Here is an 18676-nt window from a genome sequence, read left to right on the forward strand (position 1 = left end):
AATAAGCTAGAAAATCTAGAAGAAATTCCTGGACACATACACCCTCCCAAGACTAAAGCTGGAAGAAGCCAAATCCCTGAATAGACAAATAACAAGTTCTGAAATTCAGGCAGGAATACTAACCAAAAAAAAGTCCAGATCCAGATGGATTCACAGCCGAATTCTACCAGAGGTACAAAGAACGTTACAAAGAAAGGTAACATTCCTTCTGAAACTATTCCAAGCAATAGAAACAGAGGGACTCCTCCCTATCTTATCTTATAAGGCCAGCATCATCCTGATACCAAAACCTGGCAGAGACAAAACAAAAAAAGAAAATTTCAGGCCAATATTCCTGATGAACATTGATGTGAAAATCCTCAACAAAATACTGGCAAACCGAATGCAGCAGCACATCAAAAAGCTTATCCACCACAATCAAGTTGGCTTCATCCCTGGGATTCAAGGCTGGCTCAACATATGCAAGTCAATAAATGTATAGCTTCTGCACAGCGAAAGAAACTATCATCAACAGGCAACCTACAGAATGGGAGAAAATTTTTGCAATCTATCCATCTGACAAAGGTCTAATATCCAGAATCTACAAGGACCTTAAACAAATTTACAAGGAAAAAACAAACAATCCCATCAAAAAGTGGGCAAAGGATATGAGCAGACACTTCTCAAATGAAGACATTTATGCAGCCAACAAACATAAAAAAAGTTCATCACTGGTCATTAGAGAAATACAAATCAAAACCATAATGAGATACCATCTCATACCTGGTAGAATGGCCATCATTAAAAAGTCAGGAAGCAGCAGTTGCTGGAGAGAATGTGGAGAAATAGGAATGCTTTTACATTGTTGGTGGGAGTGTAAATTAGGTTCAACCATTATGAAAGACAGTGTGGCAATTCCTCAAGGATCTAGAATCAGAAATACCATTTGACGCAGCAATCCCATTACTGGGTATATACCCAAAGGATCATAAATCACTCTACTATAAAGACACATGCACATGTATGTTTATTGCAGCACTATTCACAATGGCAAAGACTTGGGACCAACCCAAATGTCCATCAATGATGGAATGGATAAAGAAAACATGGCACATCTACACTACGAAATACTATGCAGTCATAAAAAAGGATGAGTTTGTGTCCTTTGCAGGGACATGGGTAAAGCTGGAAACCACCATTCTCAGCAAACTAACACAGGAACAGAAACCCAAACACCGCATATTCTCACTCATAAGTAGGAGTTAAACAATGAGAACACATGGACACAGGGAGAAGAACATAATACAACAGGGCCTGTCGGGGGCGTGGGGGAAAGGAGAGAGAAAGCATTAGGAAAGGAGAGAGAAAGCATTAGGAGAAATACCTAATGTAGATGACGGGTTGATGGGTACAGCAAACCACCATGGCACATGTATACCTATGTAACAAACCTTCATGTTCTGCACGTGTATCCCAGAACTTAAAGTATAGAACATATAAGAAAATGCAAAAAAAAGACATATATAGTATGTTCATATCAGCATTGTTCATAATAGCAAAAAACTAATGATAACTTTAATGTTCATCCACATATCCATGAATAATCATGCTATAACTACACAATGGCATATTGTACAATAGTAAAATTAATAAAGTACTACTACATATATTTTTGTGGCCGAATCTTAAAAATCTTATAAACATAATGCTGAGTAAAAGAAGTGAGCCACCAAAGATACCATATATATAAATATGTATGCTTTTATATATACATACATATGTATGTGTATATATGTATCTGCATGTATGTGTAACTAAACAGTATTGTTTAGGGATACAAATATGCAGTAAAGCCTTTTTAAAAAGCAAAAGGATGATTAAACACAAATTTAAGGAAGATGGGTACCTTTGCAGGAAAAGAGATAGGATGTGAAACAGTTCATATATAGACTCAACAAACTGTTTCTTAAGTTGGTTGTGGACTCACAAGTATTTGTTTTAATATTATACCCCGTAACTTGCATGTGTATTGTTTTGTAAGTATCAAATATAATAATGTTAAAAAAAATCAGTACTTAGCAAAAAAAAAAAAGGAATGGAAAGAACTTCTTTAACCTTAGTTATCAAAATCCTACAGCAAAAGAATGTGGAATAAAATATTGGTGAAACATTAGGGTGAAATATTAAAGCATAACCTTTAAAGTAAAAAAGAAGATAAGATAGTCACTGAATATAAAAATATTGATACTCCCCAAACAAATCAACAAATTTACTGAAATCCCAATCAAATTCCCAACAAGCTTCTGCTTAATTTTTCTTCATATTTGCAGAATTGAACAAGCTCATCCTAAATCCATGTGGAAAATCTAGGTTCTAAAAACAGCCAAGATAATCTCGAAGATCAATAGCTCAGTAGAGAAACATTCCCTACTGGATACTTGGAGCCTTTCTTGGAGCTAGAATAGTTAAAGGAGTGTCATATCCGAAGAGAGGATATCTACAGATACATGATACATGAAAGATAGCAGTATAAGCTGAAGAAGAAATCATCGACATTCAAAAATGATACTAGATAACTGATTATACAGATGGAAAAAAAATCATATCCCTACTTCAGACTGTGAAATAAATACTAAGTAAATAAAAGCAAGCATTTAGAACTTTTTGGAAAAAATATAGGAGAATATCTTTATTGTCATGAGGTCAGAAAGAATTTCCTAAAGCAGAAAAAACACAAACCATAAGGAGAAAAGAAGACTGACAAAATTCTATTAAAATCTAAACAAAAATTTAGGAGTGGGAAAACATTGTTTCAGTGCATAAAATCAATAAAAGGATTTTATAGTAAACCATACATTAGTTTCCAAAAATCAACAAGGAAAGACAAATGACCCAATGAAAAGAAATAGGGAAAGGGTATGAAAAGATAATTCACAGAAAATGAAATGGCCAATATCCATGCTTAATACCACGAGGATTCTTGGAAACTGAATTCTTGGAAATTTGTATTATGACAAGGTCCCATTTCAAAACAGTCAGATTGGCCAATATCTAAAGATCTGTCAATATCAATAACAGGTGAGGATATAGAATGGGTGAACTTTCATATGCTGCTAATAGAGATACAAACTCATGGCCTCATTTCAGAGCTGAGCTAATTAATATCTAGTAAAACCATAGGTATTCATGCTTTACCACTCAGCATGCCACTTCCAGGTATCTATGCTAGAAAAAACTCTATTGTATTGAAAGAAAACTAAAAGTTAATCAACAGGAGAATGCATAAATAAATTTGACTCTATTACTCAAAAGAATTATGAACAGCAGATAAAGATGAATAAACTGAAACTACATGTGTCATCAAAAAAATTGAAACAAAACCAGGGCACGGTGGCTCACGCCTGCAATCCCAGCACTTTGGGAGGCTAAGGCGGACAGATCACGAGGTCAGGAGTTCGAGGCCAGCCTGGCCAATATAGTGAAACCCTATCTCTACTAAAATACAAAAATTAGCTGAGCATGGTGGTGTGCACCTGTAGTCCCAGCTACTCAGGAGGCTGAGGCAGAAGAATCGCTTGAACCAGGAGGCAGAGGTTGCAGTGAGCTGAGATCAAGCAACTATGCTCCAGTCTGGGAGAGAAAGTGAGACACCATCTCAAAAAAAAAGAAAAAAATCTGTAGAAGTAGATGTACAGTACAGGAAATTTATAAGATGTAAATCAATACTGCATATTGAATATATAGATCCAGATGCATATAGTATAAATACTGAAATATGCATAAAAATTAAAAACACCAAATTCAGATTTATGACAAGGCCAGGACCGGAGTGAGGCAAGCATCAAGCCTAGGGTGCAAAATTTAAGGATGCACTCACTCTCAATTTTGTGCAAGTACAGGGCATAAACCTAAGAATGAGTGCTTCCTTAAATTTTATGCCCTCAGCACAATGTGTTCATCTCACCTTATCTTGTACCTGTTAGATGAAATACACAAAGGCTTCATCCAGCACTGTGGAGTTTATTTCTTTAAAAAAAAAAAAAAAAAAGCTGGGCTCGGTGGCTCACACCTGTAATTCCAGCACTTTGGGAGGCCGAGGTGGGCAGATCACAAGGTCAAGAGATCGAGACCATCTTGGCCAACATGGTGAAACCCCATTTCTACTAAAAATACAAAAATTAGCCAGGCATGGTGGCACACACCCATAGTCCCAGCTACTCGGGAGACTGAGGCAGGAGAATCGCTTGAACCCAGGAGGTGGAGGTTGCAGTGAGCCAAGATCGCGCCACTGCACTCTAGCCTGGGCAACAGAGCGAGGCTCCATCTCAAAAAAAAAAAAAAAAAAAAAAAGTCTGTTGTGCAACTACATCCCTATAGAGAAGGTGTATATTTGCTGCTGCTGGATTTTACATGCTCAAGACTAGTTGTTAAGTTACTTTCTTCTATTGGAATTGTCATAATGTGTGAATATTAGGAATTTAAACTTGAAACACAAGTGTAGTGAGGAATTGGCATAATAATTTCCCACAGAAGATTCCTTTTTCTCGTCACAAAATAACCAAAAGAATGGCGTGCAACTGAACTTGGCAATGAGCTCCTCTCTCCCACAGCTTTGCACTCTGAGCAGAAGATGAGAATTTGGAGCGGAGGGGACCAGTTTGGAATTTGTGCCAGACGTAGCACTCTGAGCAATTTCTACTGACTTGGTTCCTGTCTTATTTCCAAGCCTAGCTCTCCAGACTTCTCATCAATTCTGTAAGCTTTTCAACATCCTCCAGCAATTTCTCATTCTCCTTAATTTAGAGTCAATTTCTGTTGCTTGGAACCAAAAAGCCATACCAATATATGTAGCCTCACACTGTCAAATAAGGAATTTGTATAATGCCACTTGTTATGATTCCGTCCTTAGGAATCAACTTTCTCACCATTATTTGATTTCCCATTAGGTTTGCCTACAAGGAGAAAGTGTGCTAAACATTTTAACCTGAGTATTCCAGAAGATAAAACTCTTCTATTTGTCTTTATCAATTAGGGAATTGCCATTTTCTTTTTACATATTAGTTGTATACACTTAATTCATGTGAGTTTGCCCCAGAAAGTTCTGTTAGATACATGAGAAAATAAAATTTGTAAGTGTGTAAGCTAAGGACCAGACCCTAGAAAACTACCCAAGATAATGAATATCACCCAGGTAAGACTCAGAAAATAGCTGCTGGTCTTTCTGGTAGCCAAAATACCATTAACAAAGTATTCTCTGTTTTCCCTATTACATTTCTATATTACTTTAGTTGTTTTGAAGTTCTTGCTTTGGTACCTCTCTCTGAGATGCTCTTTCCCGTGTATTAAAACCTCTAGCTTTGAGGCTGGGCAGTCACTCACACTGTAATCCCAGTGCTTTGAAAGGCAGGGGCAGGAGGACTGCTTGAGGCTAGGATTTCAAGACCAGTCTTGGCAACATAGCAAGACTCTCATCTCTACAAAAGCTTTAAACATTATCCAGGTATAATGGTGTGTGCCCTGCAGTCCTAGTTATTTGGGAGCCTGAGACAGGAGGATCACTTGAGCCCAGGAGTTCCAGACAGCAGTGAGCTATGACTGTGCCACTGCACTCCAGCCTGGACAGAAGAGCAAGACCCTGTCTCTAATAAAACAAAAACAAACACACCTCTAGATTTCATTTTATTTGCTGAGCTGGTAAGATGGGTACAACCCAAGCTCAAGGAAGTTAGGCTTTTCCATGATCTGGTTAATAATTCCATTCTCTTTTCCAATTTTCCTTTTATACCTCTTCATGCTTATATGGAAGTGGTTTCCAATATCTTGCCATTATGTCTGATTTTACCTTAAACACATATTACATAAAACCTTTAATTTATAATTTTCCTTGAAAGAATAAAAGTATCTCTCTATCTCTCCATGTACCCTCTCTGTATCTCTCTCTCTCTCTCACATACACACACACACACACACACACACACACACACACCCCACAAATATCCACACAAATACCAGCATTTTATATAAGTCAAATGAAACTTCAACAACAATAAGCTTTAGAGAGGGAAGAGTCATAGGAGGGCAGCCTTGAGAAAGAAGGTAGCTAGCGGAATACTTGGATACTCACAGCTAGGCCACAGCTGATAACCTGAGGCTAAGGTGCAGATTATATGCCTATGAGCTTTAGATCTGGCTGTCAGTGCAGCCTCCTTGGCCTGGATCACTGTACAGTCATTAATATGCAAAAGACATACTCCTGACTTACTTGTTCTCCAGTCATGGCTGTGCCCACAGCCCCTGAATAAAGATTTGCCAAGCTGGCCTGCGGTGCCAGCTACACAAAGAACTGTAGTCTCAGGTGTGAACAAATCCAACATTTCACCAACTGTGTCATTTAGAATTATCTTACCTCCTCTGTCTTTAAAACTTCCCATATTCGAGCATGATCTTCCACCAGCCAGTGTCCCGTACTTTCTACCTTGGTGGAAAGTTTGAATTTAGACACCACTTGAGTAGGTTCTCCCACAGGTTTCTCCTCCATCTTGAAAGAGGCAGGCAGGAGGCATTACGGATCTGTGTGGAAAAATAAAGTATGATACAGGTTAAAACAATGAGTAATATTAAAAGAAACATGGAAGCAAATTACCATGCTTGACTTGTGACTAGTGAGTCTATTAAAGATGGTATTATAATAGGCATTAACTTTTATGGCCACTTTTATATTCTGAATATTCATTATTGGTATTTTAATGCAGGCTTTGGAAGGTAAGAATACATTCTTATAATGGCAAACTGATGTAAATTTTAAAGCAAAGTGCAAGCCATCACCTGCCTGTTATGCCTGCTTGTCACGTGGCTTTGGCCTTCTTGAGGGAGAGATGGAAATGGGTGAATATAAGGCAGACCTGAGTGATGTTTTCATATTTCCATGCCAGGTGCTCCATGTAGAAGCAGCATTGGCTATGATGTCAAGAGTTTTATTCTTCAAACACCTAGTATGCACTTGTGTATATGAGGCTCCATGTGAGGCATACACAAATAATTCAGTAGTTTGGCTGTTAACCTTAAGAAGCTTAGAGCTTCAGGACAGAAAGATTGTAAACAATTATTAACAATATGATGTATTACAACACAGTGTGTAAGTGCCACAATGATCATGTTTCCAAACTGCAATGAAAGCACAGAGGAAGATCCCTTTGACATTGCCTGGCTGTGCTGCTTTCTTGGGCCTTGGTTTCACTAACAGTTACTCTAGACATTATTTAAAATTTTACACCAATTTTACAAGGTCTACTTCTTTGACATCTTTCCATCTGCCACTGGCTTGTTCAGAATCTCATCATATCTTGCCTGACTCAGCCCCATATTATCTATCATGAGTCTCCTTGCCTCCATTCAAGTCTCCTTGAATCTATTCTTGGTGTAGTTTTTCTAAAAAGCAAAACTCTTAATGACGTTCCATCTACCTAAAACTTTTCCTAAAGAAGAAAATCCAAATTCCTTAACACAGCATTCAAGGATCGTCGTATCTGGCTTCATCCACCTCCCTGCTCCCACCATGTGCACACACGGCTGCCTCCTCAGCCACCGTTTCAGCCATATGAAAGGATCTATGGACCCCAGATACATCTGATGCCCATAGCCTTTGTGACACCTTCCCTCCAATCCCCACATCCAAGAGAATACAGGCCTCCCTCCTTTGATACTCTATGTACTCCAGACAAACTTCTATCATGCCACCTGTAACACTTCATTATATTTATTTGCTTTCAATTCTATTTCTCTCTTCTAGTCTTATATCTTGAGACTACAGATAGTATCATATACAGTAAGTACTATATAAATGTTTTATGAATTCATTAATTCTATCATTTAGTAAATCATGAGAAACCACCGAAAACAAGGCAGCAGATCTTATATATTCAAATAACAGATGTAAAAGTCAAGTTACCTCTTCCTTTTAACTTTATTTTATTTTATTTTATTTTTGAGTCAGAGTCTTGCTCAGTCGTCAGGCTGGAGTGCAGTGGTGCAATCTTGGCTCACTGCCATCTACACCTCCCAGGTTCAACCGATTCTCCTGCCTCAGCCTCCTGAATAGCTGGAACCACAGGGGCGCACCACCATGCCCAGCTAATTTTTGTATTTTTAGTACAGACAGGGTTTCACTATGCTGGCCAGGTTGGTCTCGATCTCTTGACCTTGTGATCCACCTACCTTGGCCTCCAAAAGTGCTGGGATTACAGGTGTAAGCCACCGCACCCAGCCATTAACTTTTTTTTTTTTTTTTGAGACAGAGTCTTGCTTTGCCGCCAGGCGCCAGGCTGGAGTGCAGTGGCGCAACCTCGGCTCACTGCAACCTCTGCCTCCTGGTTTCAAGCAATTATCCTGCCTCAGCCTCCCGAGTAGCTGGGACTACAGGCGCATGACATCACGCCCAGCTAATTTTTGTATTTTTAGTAGAGACGGGGTTTCACCATGTTGGCCAGGATGGTTTTGATCTCTTGACCTCGTGATCTGCCCACCTCAGCCTCCCAAAGTGCTGGGATTACAGCCATTAACTTTTTTATTGACTTAGTAGGCTATAAGTTCTTCATGAAAAAGGGACAAATATAACATTCATCACACACCCCCAAGCAGCTTATAATGCCAGATGGAATTGCTCATTAGTTAACAACAAGCTGGTTTTCATGGAAATGTCTTAAAGGAATTATGTCTGCAAAACACAGGCATTATGCTCACATAACCCACTACTCAAAGAAAAGAAAGTGGAAATTGAAATTGATACGAGTGGCAGGAGTGACAGGTCAGAGGATTGAAGAAAACCATTGTCTGCAGAGGGGTTAGTTCTTTGCCCTGGGGTTTCCCATGCTCCATCTGTAAGACATGGAGAGTAAGTCCATCTGCTTGCAGAGAACAATGATGAAGAAACTGATAACCAAAACTATCGTGAAGTACTTAGAAACATGGAGCACTTAATATCCTCCCACTAGGAATCAGGAAACAAAACCTACATAATTAATGAACAAAGTTTCTCTGAGTGGACACACCAATAAATGATGCTGACACATACATACACAGGAAATAAAAGGAAATAAACAAAGAATAGTCATGTGGAGATTTCGGTCCAAAAAAAGGAAATTAAAATAAACAGGCAAAATGGAAACAGTCCAGATTAGTAGGAAAGGAAATTCCATTGTTGTCATTGGAGAGAATACTGTAAACAACAACAAATAAATCAAAACAAAGTAGGAAAACTACATAAAATGGTTTTGGCTGTCTCCTTTGTATATTATGGAAACAAAACTGGATAAAATAGACAAAGTACAAAATCTCATGGGAACAATGGAGCATCTGTAAGTGTAACATGTCCCAGAGACCCCACAGCTTACTCTACTGTCTGCCCACAGCTGCTTTCTCATCTCCGCAGTGTGGGTGAAAGTTGGCAAATTTTCAGCATTGAAGACTGAACTCTACTGTGCACTGACTTCCCACAGATTGCTCCTTACCCTGTTTGGGAAGAAGATGCAATTGTGAGTTTTAAATTATCCCAAAGCATTCAGGAACTAAGGAAGGACTCAAGAGAGGCAGCCAGTTCTTACAAGGCTCTTCAAGCATTCCGAGATCCTCCACCCTATTTGAGACTAGAAGTCTTTTTCACTCATTCTCAGTATATCTCTGCACTTAACAAAAATGATCATATGTACAATATATCTTGAGCTTCCACTGCATACCAGCCACTGTGCTAGGTGTTTTCCACATTATCTGTAACCCACGCAATAACCCTGAGAGGTAGATATCACCATTTTACAGCAATGAAAAATGAGGTTCAAAGAGGTTAAATAACTTTACTACACTGTTAGAAAGTTGCAGAGTTCCCAAGTTCATGCTCTCTCTCCTAGATCAGCTCAGGAAGCCTTCAGCTCCATCCCATTCTCTCATCACTGGTAGAATGTAACCTATTTCTCATGCCCCTTCCTCCATAGACTAGAGCCAGAGTGTCTGTGTCTCAGCTTACTGGCACAATGGTGCTCCCTTGAGAGATGGTCACATCTGATGAGTACCTAGGTAAGGATGGCATGGAGAGATGAAAACATCACAGGGAATGGATCATTCCTTTTCGTTTCTACTGCCATCTCGACTTCAACTTCTGACCAGGGTGAGGTTTATGAGTATGTGACTTATGTAGTCACACAGGGCCCCATGCTCAGAAGAGCCTCATGCTTGGTTTAGTGCTCGGCTGTTGCCGTTTTAAAATTCTTAATTTCTGAAGGGAGATTCAAGATGGCTGATCACTAGCAGCTCGGGATTGTAGCTCCCAGTGAAAGCGCAAAGAACAAGAGGACACCACACCTTCACATGAATTCTTGTTGCTCACACACCAGGAGATTCCCAGCGGAGGAGCCCCACGGGTGGCCAGCGCGACTCTTGTGACCAGCAAGGCGGTTTTGCCGGTGACTTGGAGCGTCGGTTCTTGGTGCAGAGTCAGAAAAGCACCATCAATCTTAACGCTGCTGATTTAGTCGGCGCAGTGGGTTGCTCAGATTTCGGTGCTGAGAATCAATAAGTTGGACGTCCACTCAGAAACCCAATTACAAAGATGGTAATTATAAAGACCACAGATGGATAAATCTACAACGAAGGGAAGAAAACAGACAAAAAAGGCTGAGAATACCCAAGATCAGAACGCCTCTCCCTCAGCAGGGGATCACAGTTCCTCATCAGCAACGAAACAAGGCTTGATGGAGAACCAGTGTGTTCCAATTACAGAAGCAGGCTTCAAAATGTGGATAATAGGAAACTTCTGTGAACTAGAAGAACTTGTTCTAACCCAATCCAAAGAAACTAAGAACTTTGAAAAAAGGTTTGACGAAATGTTAACAAGAATATACAATTTAGAGAGGAAAATAAGTGAATTGATGGAGCTGAAAAACACAATATGAGAACTACGTGAAGTATGCACAAGTCTTAACAGCCGAATTGATCAAGCAGAAGAAAGGATCTCAGAGGTTGAAGACCAACTCAGTGAAATAAAACAAGACAAGATTAGAGAAAAAAGGATAAAAAGGAACGAGCAAAGTCTCCAAGAAATATGGGACTATGTGAAAAGACCTAATCTACGCTTGATAGGTGTACCTGAGTGTGACGAAGAGAATGAATCCAAGCTGGAAAATACGCTTCAGGATATTATTCAGGAAAATTTTCCCAACCTAGTAAGGCAGGATAATATTCAACTCCAGGTAATACAGAGAACACCACAAAGATATTCCTCAAGAAGAGCAACTCCAAGGCACATAATCCTCAGATTCACCAGGTTTGAAATGAAGGAGAAAATACTAAGGGCAGCCAGAGAGAAAGGTCGGGTTACCCACAAAGGGAAGCCTATCAGACTTACAGCAGATCTCTCAGCAGAAACACTACAAGCCAGAAGAGAGTGGGGACCAATATTCAACATCCTTAAAGAAAAGAACTTTCGACCAAGAATTTAACATCCAGCCAAACTAAGCTTCATAAGTGAAGGAAAAATAAAGTTTTTTGTGAACAAGCAAGCACTCAGAGATTTCATCACCACCAGGCCTGCTTTACAAGAGCTTCTGAAAGAACCACTACACATAGAAAGGAACAAACAGTATCAGCCTTTCTAAAAAATACCAAAAAGTAAAGAGTATCAATGTAATGAAGAATTTACATCAACTAATGGGCAAAATAGCCAGCTAATATTAAATGGCAGTATTAAACTCACATACATCATTATTAATTCTAAATTTAAATTGACTAAATCCCCCAATCCAAAGACAGACAAGCAATTGGGATAAAAAACTAAAACCCATCAGTATGCTGCATCCAGACCCATCTCACATTCACGGATACACAAAGACTCAAAACAAGGGATGGAGAAAGATTTACCAACCAAACAGAGAGCTAAAATAAATAAATAAAAAGCAGAAGTTACAATTTTTGCCTCTGATAAAATAGTCATTAAAGCAACAAAGATCAAAAGAAGCAAAGAAGGACATTATATAATGATAAAAGGATCAATGCAACAACAAGAAGAGCTAAAGATCCTAAATATATACGCACCCAATACAGGAATACTCAGACATACAAGACTAATAAAGAGACTTAGACTCCCACACAATAATAGTGGGAGACTTCAACATTAATATTAGATAGATCAATGAGACACAAAATTAACAACGATATCCAGGACTTGAACTCAGATCTGGAACAAGTAAACGTAATTAACATTTATAGAACTCTCCACTTTAAATACACAAAATATACACTCTTATCAGTACCACATCATATCAACTTAGAAGTTTAAACGAAATGTTGGTTGGCTCCTTGTTTGTTATTCTCTTCCCTCATTTTCTTTTATGTCTCCATTATTAAGGACAATTATAGGCATACCCATATTTAGACTGCATTCTAGCCCGGGCACTAAAGCAATACTCTCATTCTCTCTCCCTCTTCCTCTTTCTCTTTCTTCCTCTTCTTTATTCTTTTTCTTATTATTCTTTTTTTCTTTCTCAAAAAAAAAATCTTGTTATTAAAATATTTCAAAACTAAAAAAAAAAATTCTTAATTTCTGAACAAGGGGCCTTCTATTTTCATTTCTGAGCCCCCCAAATCATATAACCAGTCCTGCTGCCAACCTGTCTTTTCCTTTTCAAATCTAACATTTTATTCCGTACTTTCTTTATTCTTTTTTTTTTTTTTCTTTTGAGACAGGGTCTCACTCTATCACCCAGGCTAGAGTGCAGTGGTGCAATATCGGCTCAGTGTGACCTTCACCTCCCAGGTTCATGCAGCTCTCCTGCCTCAGCCTCCAGTATAACTGGGTTGACAGATTACTGCCATCACACTCAGCTAATTTTTGTATTTTAATAGAGATGAGAGTTCACCATGTTGGCCAGGCTGGTCTCGAACTCTTGGTCTCAAGTTATCCACCTGCCTCAGCCTCCCACAGTGCGGGGATTACAGGTGCGAGCCACTTCTCCCAGCCTCCATACTTCCTTTAAACAATTCATGCATTATAGGTTTCCTACCTATTTCCCTAAAAAGAGCTAGAAGTCTGTGACAGAGTCATTTTTTTTTGTCAAAATTAAAGTAGGAGGCATATGTAGATTTTCCACTGATTCTGGCTAATTGCAACCTTCACCTCCCAGATTCAAGCGATTCTCATGCCTCAGCCTCCTGAGTTTCTGGGATTACAGGTGTCCACCACCACCTCCAGCTAATTTTTATATTTTTAGTAGAGATGGGGTTTTGTCATGTTGGCCAGATTGGTCTTGAACTCCTGACCTCAGGTGATCTGCCGGCCTCAGCCTCCCAAAGTGCTGGAATTACAGGTGTGAGCCACTGCACCTGGCCTCTCTTGTTTCTTAAAACACATAGTCAAAGCTTACAAGTCAACCTCCAGGTGAATACCATTAATATCAGCCTATTCAACAGAATCATCAGATAATATGAAGTCATTGTAACCCTGAAAGGCAAAATTTTCTGCTCTGTTTAAGAACTGGTAAGCTTTATGAATTCTTTTGGAAATCAATTTTGAAGAATTTTTAACTTAAAACACCTGATACCCAAAACAGAATTTTGTTTAAACCACTGGACAGTAAAATCAGCCTTAAGTTGGGAGAGGAGTGAAAAAAGGAACCTTATATAAAGGCAAATCTGATCAGAGAACATAGAAGCAAAATTTTTCTCAAAAATTAAAGAAAACTGCTTGAGAAATTTTTTTTTTTGTAATTGTAAAAGGATTATGATTGTACACTGCCTCTACCTCATGAAGCAGACAAATAAAACTAAAACAGGGAAGACAAGTTTGATAGGATGGAAGAGAGATGTGCTTGCTTGACACTGAGAAACAATCTGCAGATGAGAAAAGCGATGGAAGGATTTTTTTTTTTTTTTTTTTAGACGGAGTCTCATGCTGGTTGCCCAGGCTAGAGTACACTGGTGCCATCTCAGCTCACTGCAACCTCCACCTCCCAGGTTCATGAGATCCTCCAGCCTCAGCCTCCCAAGCAGCTGGAATTACAGGTGCCCACCACCAGAGCTGGCTAATTTTTGTGTTTTTAGTAGAGACTCAGTTTCCCCATGTTACCCAGGCTGGTCTCGAACTCTTGGACTCAAGTGATCCATCCACTTTGGCCTCCCAAAGTACTGGGATTACAGGCATGAGCCACTGCACCCCTTCCATGGAAGGATTTTTAAGTTCACTTTGCCTTCAAGTGCTAGAGCCATCACATCTCCACCAAAGCAGAAGTGTTTGTTATTAAGATGTTTTAAGGCAAAGTTAAATCCAAAGATCATTATAATAAAAATTTATAAATCCTGCCTTAGAATAAATCAATAGCAGTTTTAAAATGGTGAAAATATTATGATGATTATTATCAATGACAAAGTATTGTTAAAAACGTATTTATTAAAAAATTTGTGTCTTTAAGGTCTGTATCTTCTTTTCTTTTTTTCTTTTTGAGACAGGGTCTCACTCTGTTTCCCAGGCTGTTGTGCAATGGTGCAGTAATGGCTCACTGCAGCCTCAACCTCCTGGGCTCAAGAGACTCTCTCAGCTCAGCCTCCTACGTAGCTGGGAACACAGGCACATACCACCACACCCAGCTAATTTTTTTTTTTTTTTGTAGAGACAGAATCTCACTATGTTACCCAAGTGGATCTCACCTGGGCTCAAGTGATCCTCCTGCCTCAGCCTCCCAAATTGCTAAGATTACGAGCATGAGCCACTGTGCCTAGTCTTCTTTTTAAAGTATTTCCTAACACTATGCTTATATTATAATATCCATAATATGTAATCATAACTTATTTCTTGTATTCCTTCCAAATTCATCATTGACTGAAGGTCATAACATTTTCCACGGTCATAACAAAGGGCACAGCTGATGGTGTCATACCCTAAGTGATCATTATGCACCAAAAGTAAATTAACAGCTTCTCCGAGGCAAATCCTGAAAACATAGTATTAAGTGATAATCTAAGAACACAAATTTGCCATTATTAATGTCTGTTCTTGCTATCGGATAAATATCATCTATCACTTCAATGGATGCTCTTTTTTTTGAAACATGGCTTTAAAAGTAAGTGCTAAGACACAACTCCACTCAAGTCTGTATTTATTTTATTAACCTCCATGCTGAATTTTGTTTGATGAATCAATTTGTAGTTTATTGAATTTTACTTCCCTCCCTCTCTTCCTTCCTTCCTTCCTTCCTTTATTTATCTTTTGAGACAGAGTTTTGCTCTTGTTGCCAAGACTGGAGTGCAATCGCGCTATCTTGGCTCACCACAACCTCCACCTCATGGGTTCAAGCAATCTCCTGCCTCAGCCTCCTGAGTAGCTAGGATTACAGGCATTGGCACCATGCCTGGCTAATTTTGGGGGGGTTTTTTCTTTGTTTGTTTGTTTAGCAGAGGCGGGTTTTCTCCATGTTGGTCAAGCTGGTCTTGAACTCCTGACCTCAGGGGATCCGCCCACCTCAGCCTCCCAAAGTGCTGGGATTATAGGCATGAGCTACTGTGCCTGGCTTCCTTCTCATAATAAATTGCATATGAGACATCCCTTATAAATCATTACCTTTTTTCTCTTCCCCCTCCTATTTAAATATTTTTGGAAGGAAAAGAAAGTGTTTAAAATTCAGAACCTTACTGAAATGATTTGGTGCTTCTATCTTTATTTATTAGGGTCATGCTTTTCTTCTGCCTTTGCAGACTCCATTATATGTGATAATAATAATATTTCTGCTTATTTCCCTTTTGCTTCTACCTGAAGAAATCTTTCAATTTTCAAACTCAACTCAGATTTCTTCTAATCTTGAAAATGTCTGGCATTTGCCCTGTTCAGTCCCTTCTCATGATTATTTGTTTTTCTGCCATTTCTTTCCTCCTACATTCTCTCTTCCTCATTCCTCTTCCTAATGAGCTGAGTTCCATCCAGATAAGACAGGTTTGTTTATCTTTATCTCCTACTATCTTCAACTCTTCCACCTAGAAGGCTATCAAGAGCAGTCTTTGCATTTTAGTTTTACTCAAAGGTTCAGAATTGCATAGTGCAAAGTGCACTGAAATTCTAGTCACAAGACCTCAGCTAAAATCATGAAGCTACAGTTAATTCTCTGTGTAACCATTAAGCGAGCCATTTCACCTTTCTTAGCCTCAGTTTCCTCATCTTCAATATAAATAGGCTGCAAGACTGCTGAGACCTCTCACATTTATAAAATAGAGCACTCACCTCCCTCAAATGTAGAAAGCAAAATTAATGTGCATTGAATTATTCTTCCAGAAGAACTGAAGGCTCCAAACTACTGAACAAAATGGTGAAAGCTGATTTCTGTGTGTCATTCATATATTGTACTTATTCCCACATTATGCATTCACTATTCGAAAGTCAAACAAACAGTAAGATACTAGAATAGCCCCTTTACATTCATGTATATAATATCTGGGTTTTGACTAGTCCGAGATAACCCAAAACTCTCTAACATGTAATCAACTGTAAGTGGGCCAAGGCTTTTTAAAGCTGATATTTGGACATGCTCACTCATCCTTAGCATTTAAGTACTGGTTCGATGGTAGACTTCTCTAACCATGATTGCTATTGCGATATCTACAAATTGTGGGATCCAAGAAGGTCTCAAGATACAGTCTCCTAATTGTGATGGGGGCATTATAGTGATCTCACTAGTCTATTTCTTCTGAGAACACAGAGAGAACCAGCTACCCAGAATCAAAAATTACCATATCAAAATGGAAACTGGGGCAGAGAAAGACATCAGAAGGGAAGGACTCCAGAAAGCAACAGCAGAGAGAGAGAGATTCCTACCACTCTGAGAAAGGAAGCGCATCAGATTATTTTGGAGTGATACTAAACATTGCTGGTGTTTGAACTGGCAGTATAAGTCAACGTACTAGGAGATAAGGGAGCAACAGATCCCTAGAGCTCTTGCTCTTTGGAATCTCAAAAGCATTTCAATCTATATAAGGCAACTCAGTTATATCCTGAGTATTGCTTTCTTTGCTTTCCACAACTTACTCTGGTCTCCCTGCTAGCCTGCCAGCTATTTGAGAACAAGATTAGACATACGTTTGTTACATTGCTTCTACTTTTTTACAAAACTCCATCACCCATTTAAAAAATACATTTTTACTTTTTTATTAAAGAAAATTCGCTAGAAGAAGGAATTAAGCATTCACCATTATGATGTATTTTGGAATAAATGTCAATCATTGGGCAATCATTTTCAAAGGAATTTTAATTATGTAGTGTCTCACTGAATGCTGAGCAAGGTTGCACAATACTGTCTGTGGAATTAGAAGTGACTCTGAGAGCAACTGTCTCCTGTTAAATGTAGAAAGTTAAGGAAGTACAAGGCATTCCTGCTTTATTCCAGTTGATATTTTAAAAGACTGGTCCAACTGGTCTTCAAACTGCATACTCCCTCCTCCTCACTGATAGTATTTGGCAAAAGTTTTTAAACCCGGAGTGGGTTTGTACTACCCTGTGACCCTCCCTGGAGAAACGCTGCTCTTTGCTCAGCAATCCCTGCTCGGCACAGAGAGCCAACACAAGGAAAACAGTTGGGCTCCCTTCCTGGTCTCCATTCAGTGCAGCCGTCTGGTCACAAATCTGCAAAGACAGACGTGGGGGAGGGAGAGGATACCTAAACAGAACAGAGCTGAGATCACAAAAAATATCTTTCAGCGTTCTGAGAGAGATAGCGGGAATTCCAGGGAACTGCCTTTTTTATGGCCTATATTTTTATTACGATAAAAAGTTCAGTAATTATGTTGCTTGAAAGCTTGAAACGAGACAAAACTGTAAATCACATGACTGTCCCAGGCTCAGATGTTTCACAATTCTGTAAACACCAGCTTTAACTGGCTGAATGAAGGCAAAATGCAAAAACCATTAGGAGAGCATCATCCAGTTCAACAGTCACAGGCTATTTTTTATCAAGTTGAAGGAAATTAAGCCGATTCAGGTCAGAGTAATCCTTTAGGTCTCAACAATAACAACAGCAATACTGACAACACCACCCCCTCCATCACAGTGCATTCAGCATTGACTAGGCCAGGTACTGGGCTAGCACATCACTAGCATTGGTTCATCCTCAGAACAGCCTCTGAAGCTCAAATCAAGACAGATTATGGAGTAAGTCCTAGGGTTTCTCTCCAGTCATCCTGGCCCAGAGCTGTGCCCTCACCACTCCACTCCACTGCTATCCTTTAACAGTCAATGTTCCACTTACAAAATAGCATCATGTAGATGTTCAAAAATCTGAGTTCCTAGGAATCTGAGCTGTCAAAAGGATTCAGAGGTGGACGTCTCATGGGAGGAATGCAAAAATCTAGAAATGTTAGTTTCAGGGGGAAAAAAATCTGTTGCGTTTACCAGTTAATATACGAAATCAGTTTCAGGGGGAAAAAAAATCTGTTGAGCTTATCAGTTAATAACAAAATCATTTTAACTAGCTTCCAAATAGACTAGCCCTTCCACATTTCAGGTTAAAGAGCAATCTGTTCGCAATCTTTTACTTGACCATAAAAAGAAGTTTAATCTATTTAATTACAGTCACTTTATTAAGCCAGAGGGAAATGGAAGGTCCTGATGGAGAAAAACTCTTTCAAGAAAACACTTGTGGGAGAGCATGTAGAGTGAGCTGCTCTAAGTCAATCCTTA

At 39.1% G+C, this 18676-nt stretch overlaps 1 protein-coding gene across 2 annotated transcripts in view; it reads right to left on the reverse strand.

The window, feature by feature from the left end:
- Nucleotides 1-18676, reverse strand: part of RGL1 (ral guanine nucleotide dissociation stimulator like 1) — a 279005-nt gene that overhangs the window by 167515 nt on the left and 92814 nt on the right. For both annotated transcript variants that reach the window (XM_074389950.1, XM_003925294.3), the window contains exon 2: nt 6386-6549. In XM_074389950.1, the coding sequence (XP_074246051.1) occupies nt 6386-6517 (132 nt within the window). In that variant the 5' untranslated portion in view covers nt 6518-6549. The remainder of the gene's footprint in view (nt 1-6385; nt 6550-18676) is intronic.

Source organism: Saimiri boliviensis, chromosome 19 (assembly GCF_048565385.1).
Source record: "Saimiri boliviensis isolate mSaiBol1 chromosome 19, mSaiBol1.pri, whole genome shotgun sequence".
NCBI classification, from domain to species: Eukaryota; Metazoa; Chordata; class Mammalia; order Primates; family Cebidae; genus Saimiri; species Saimiri boliviensis.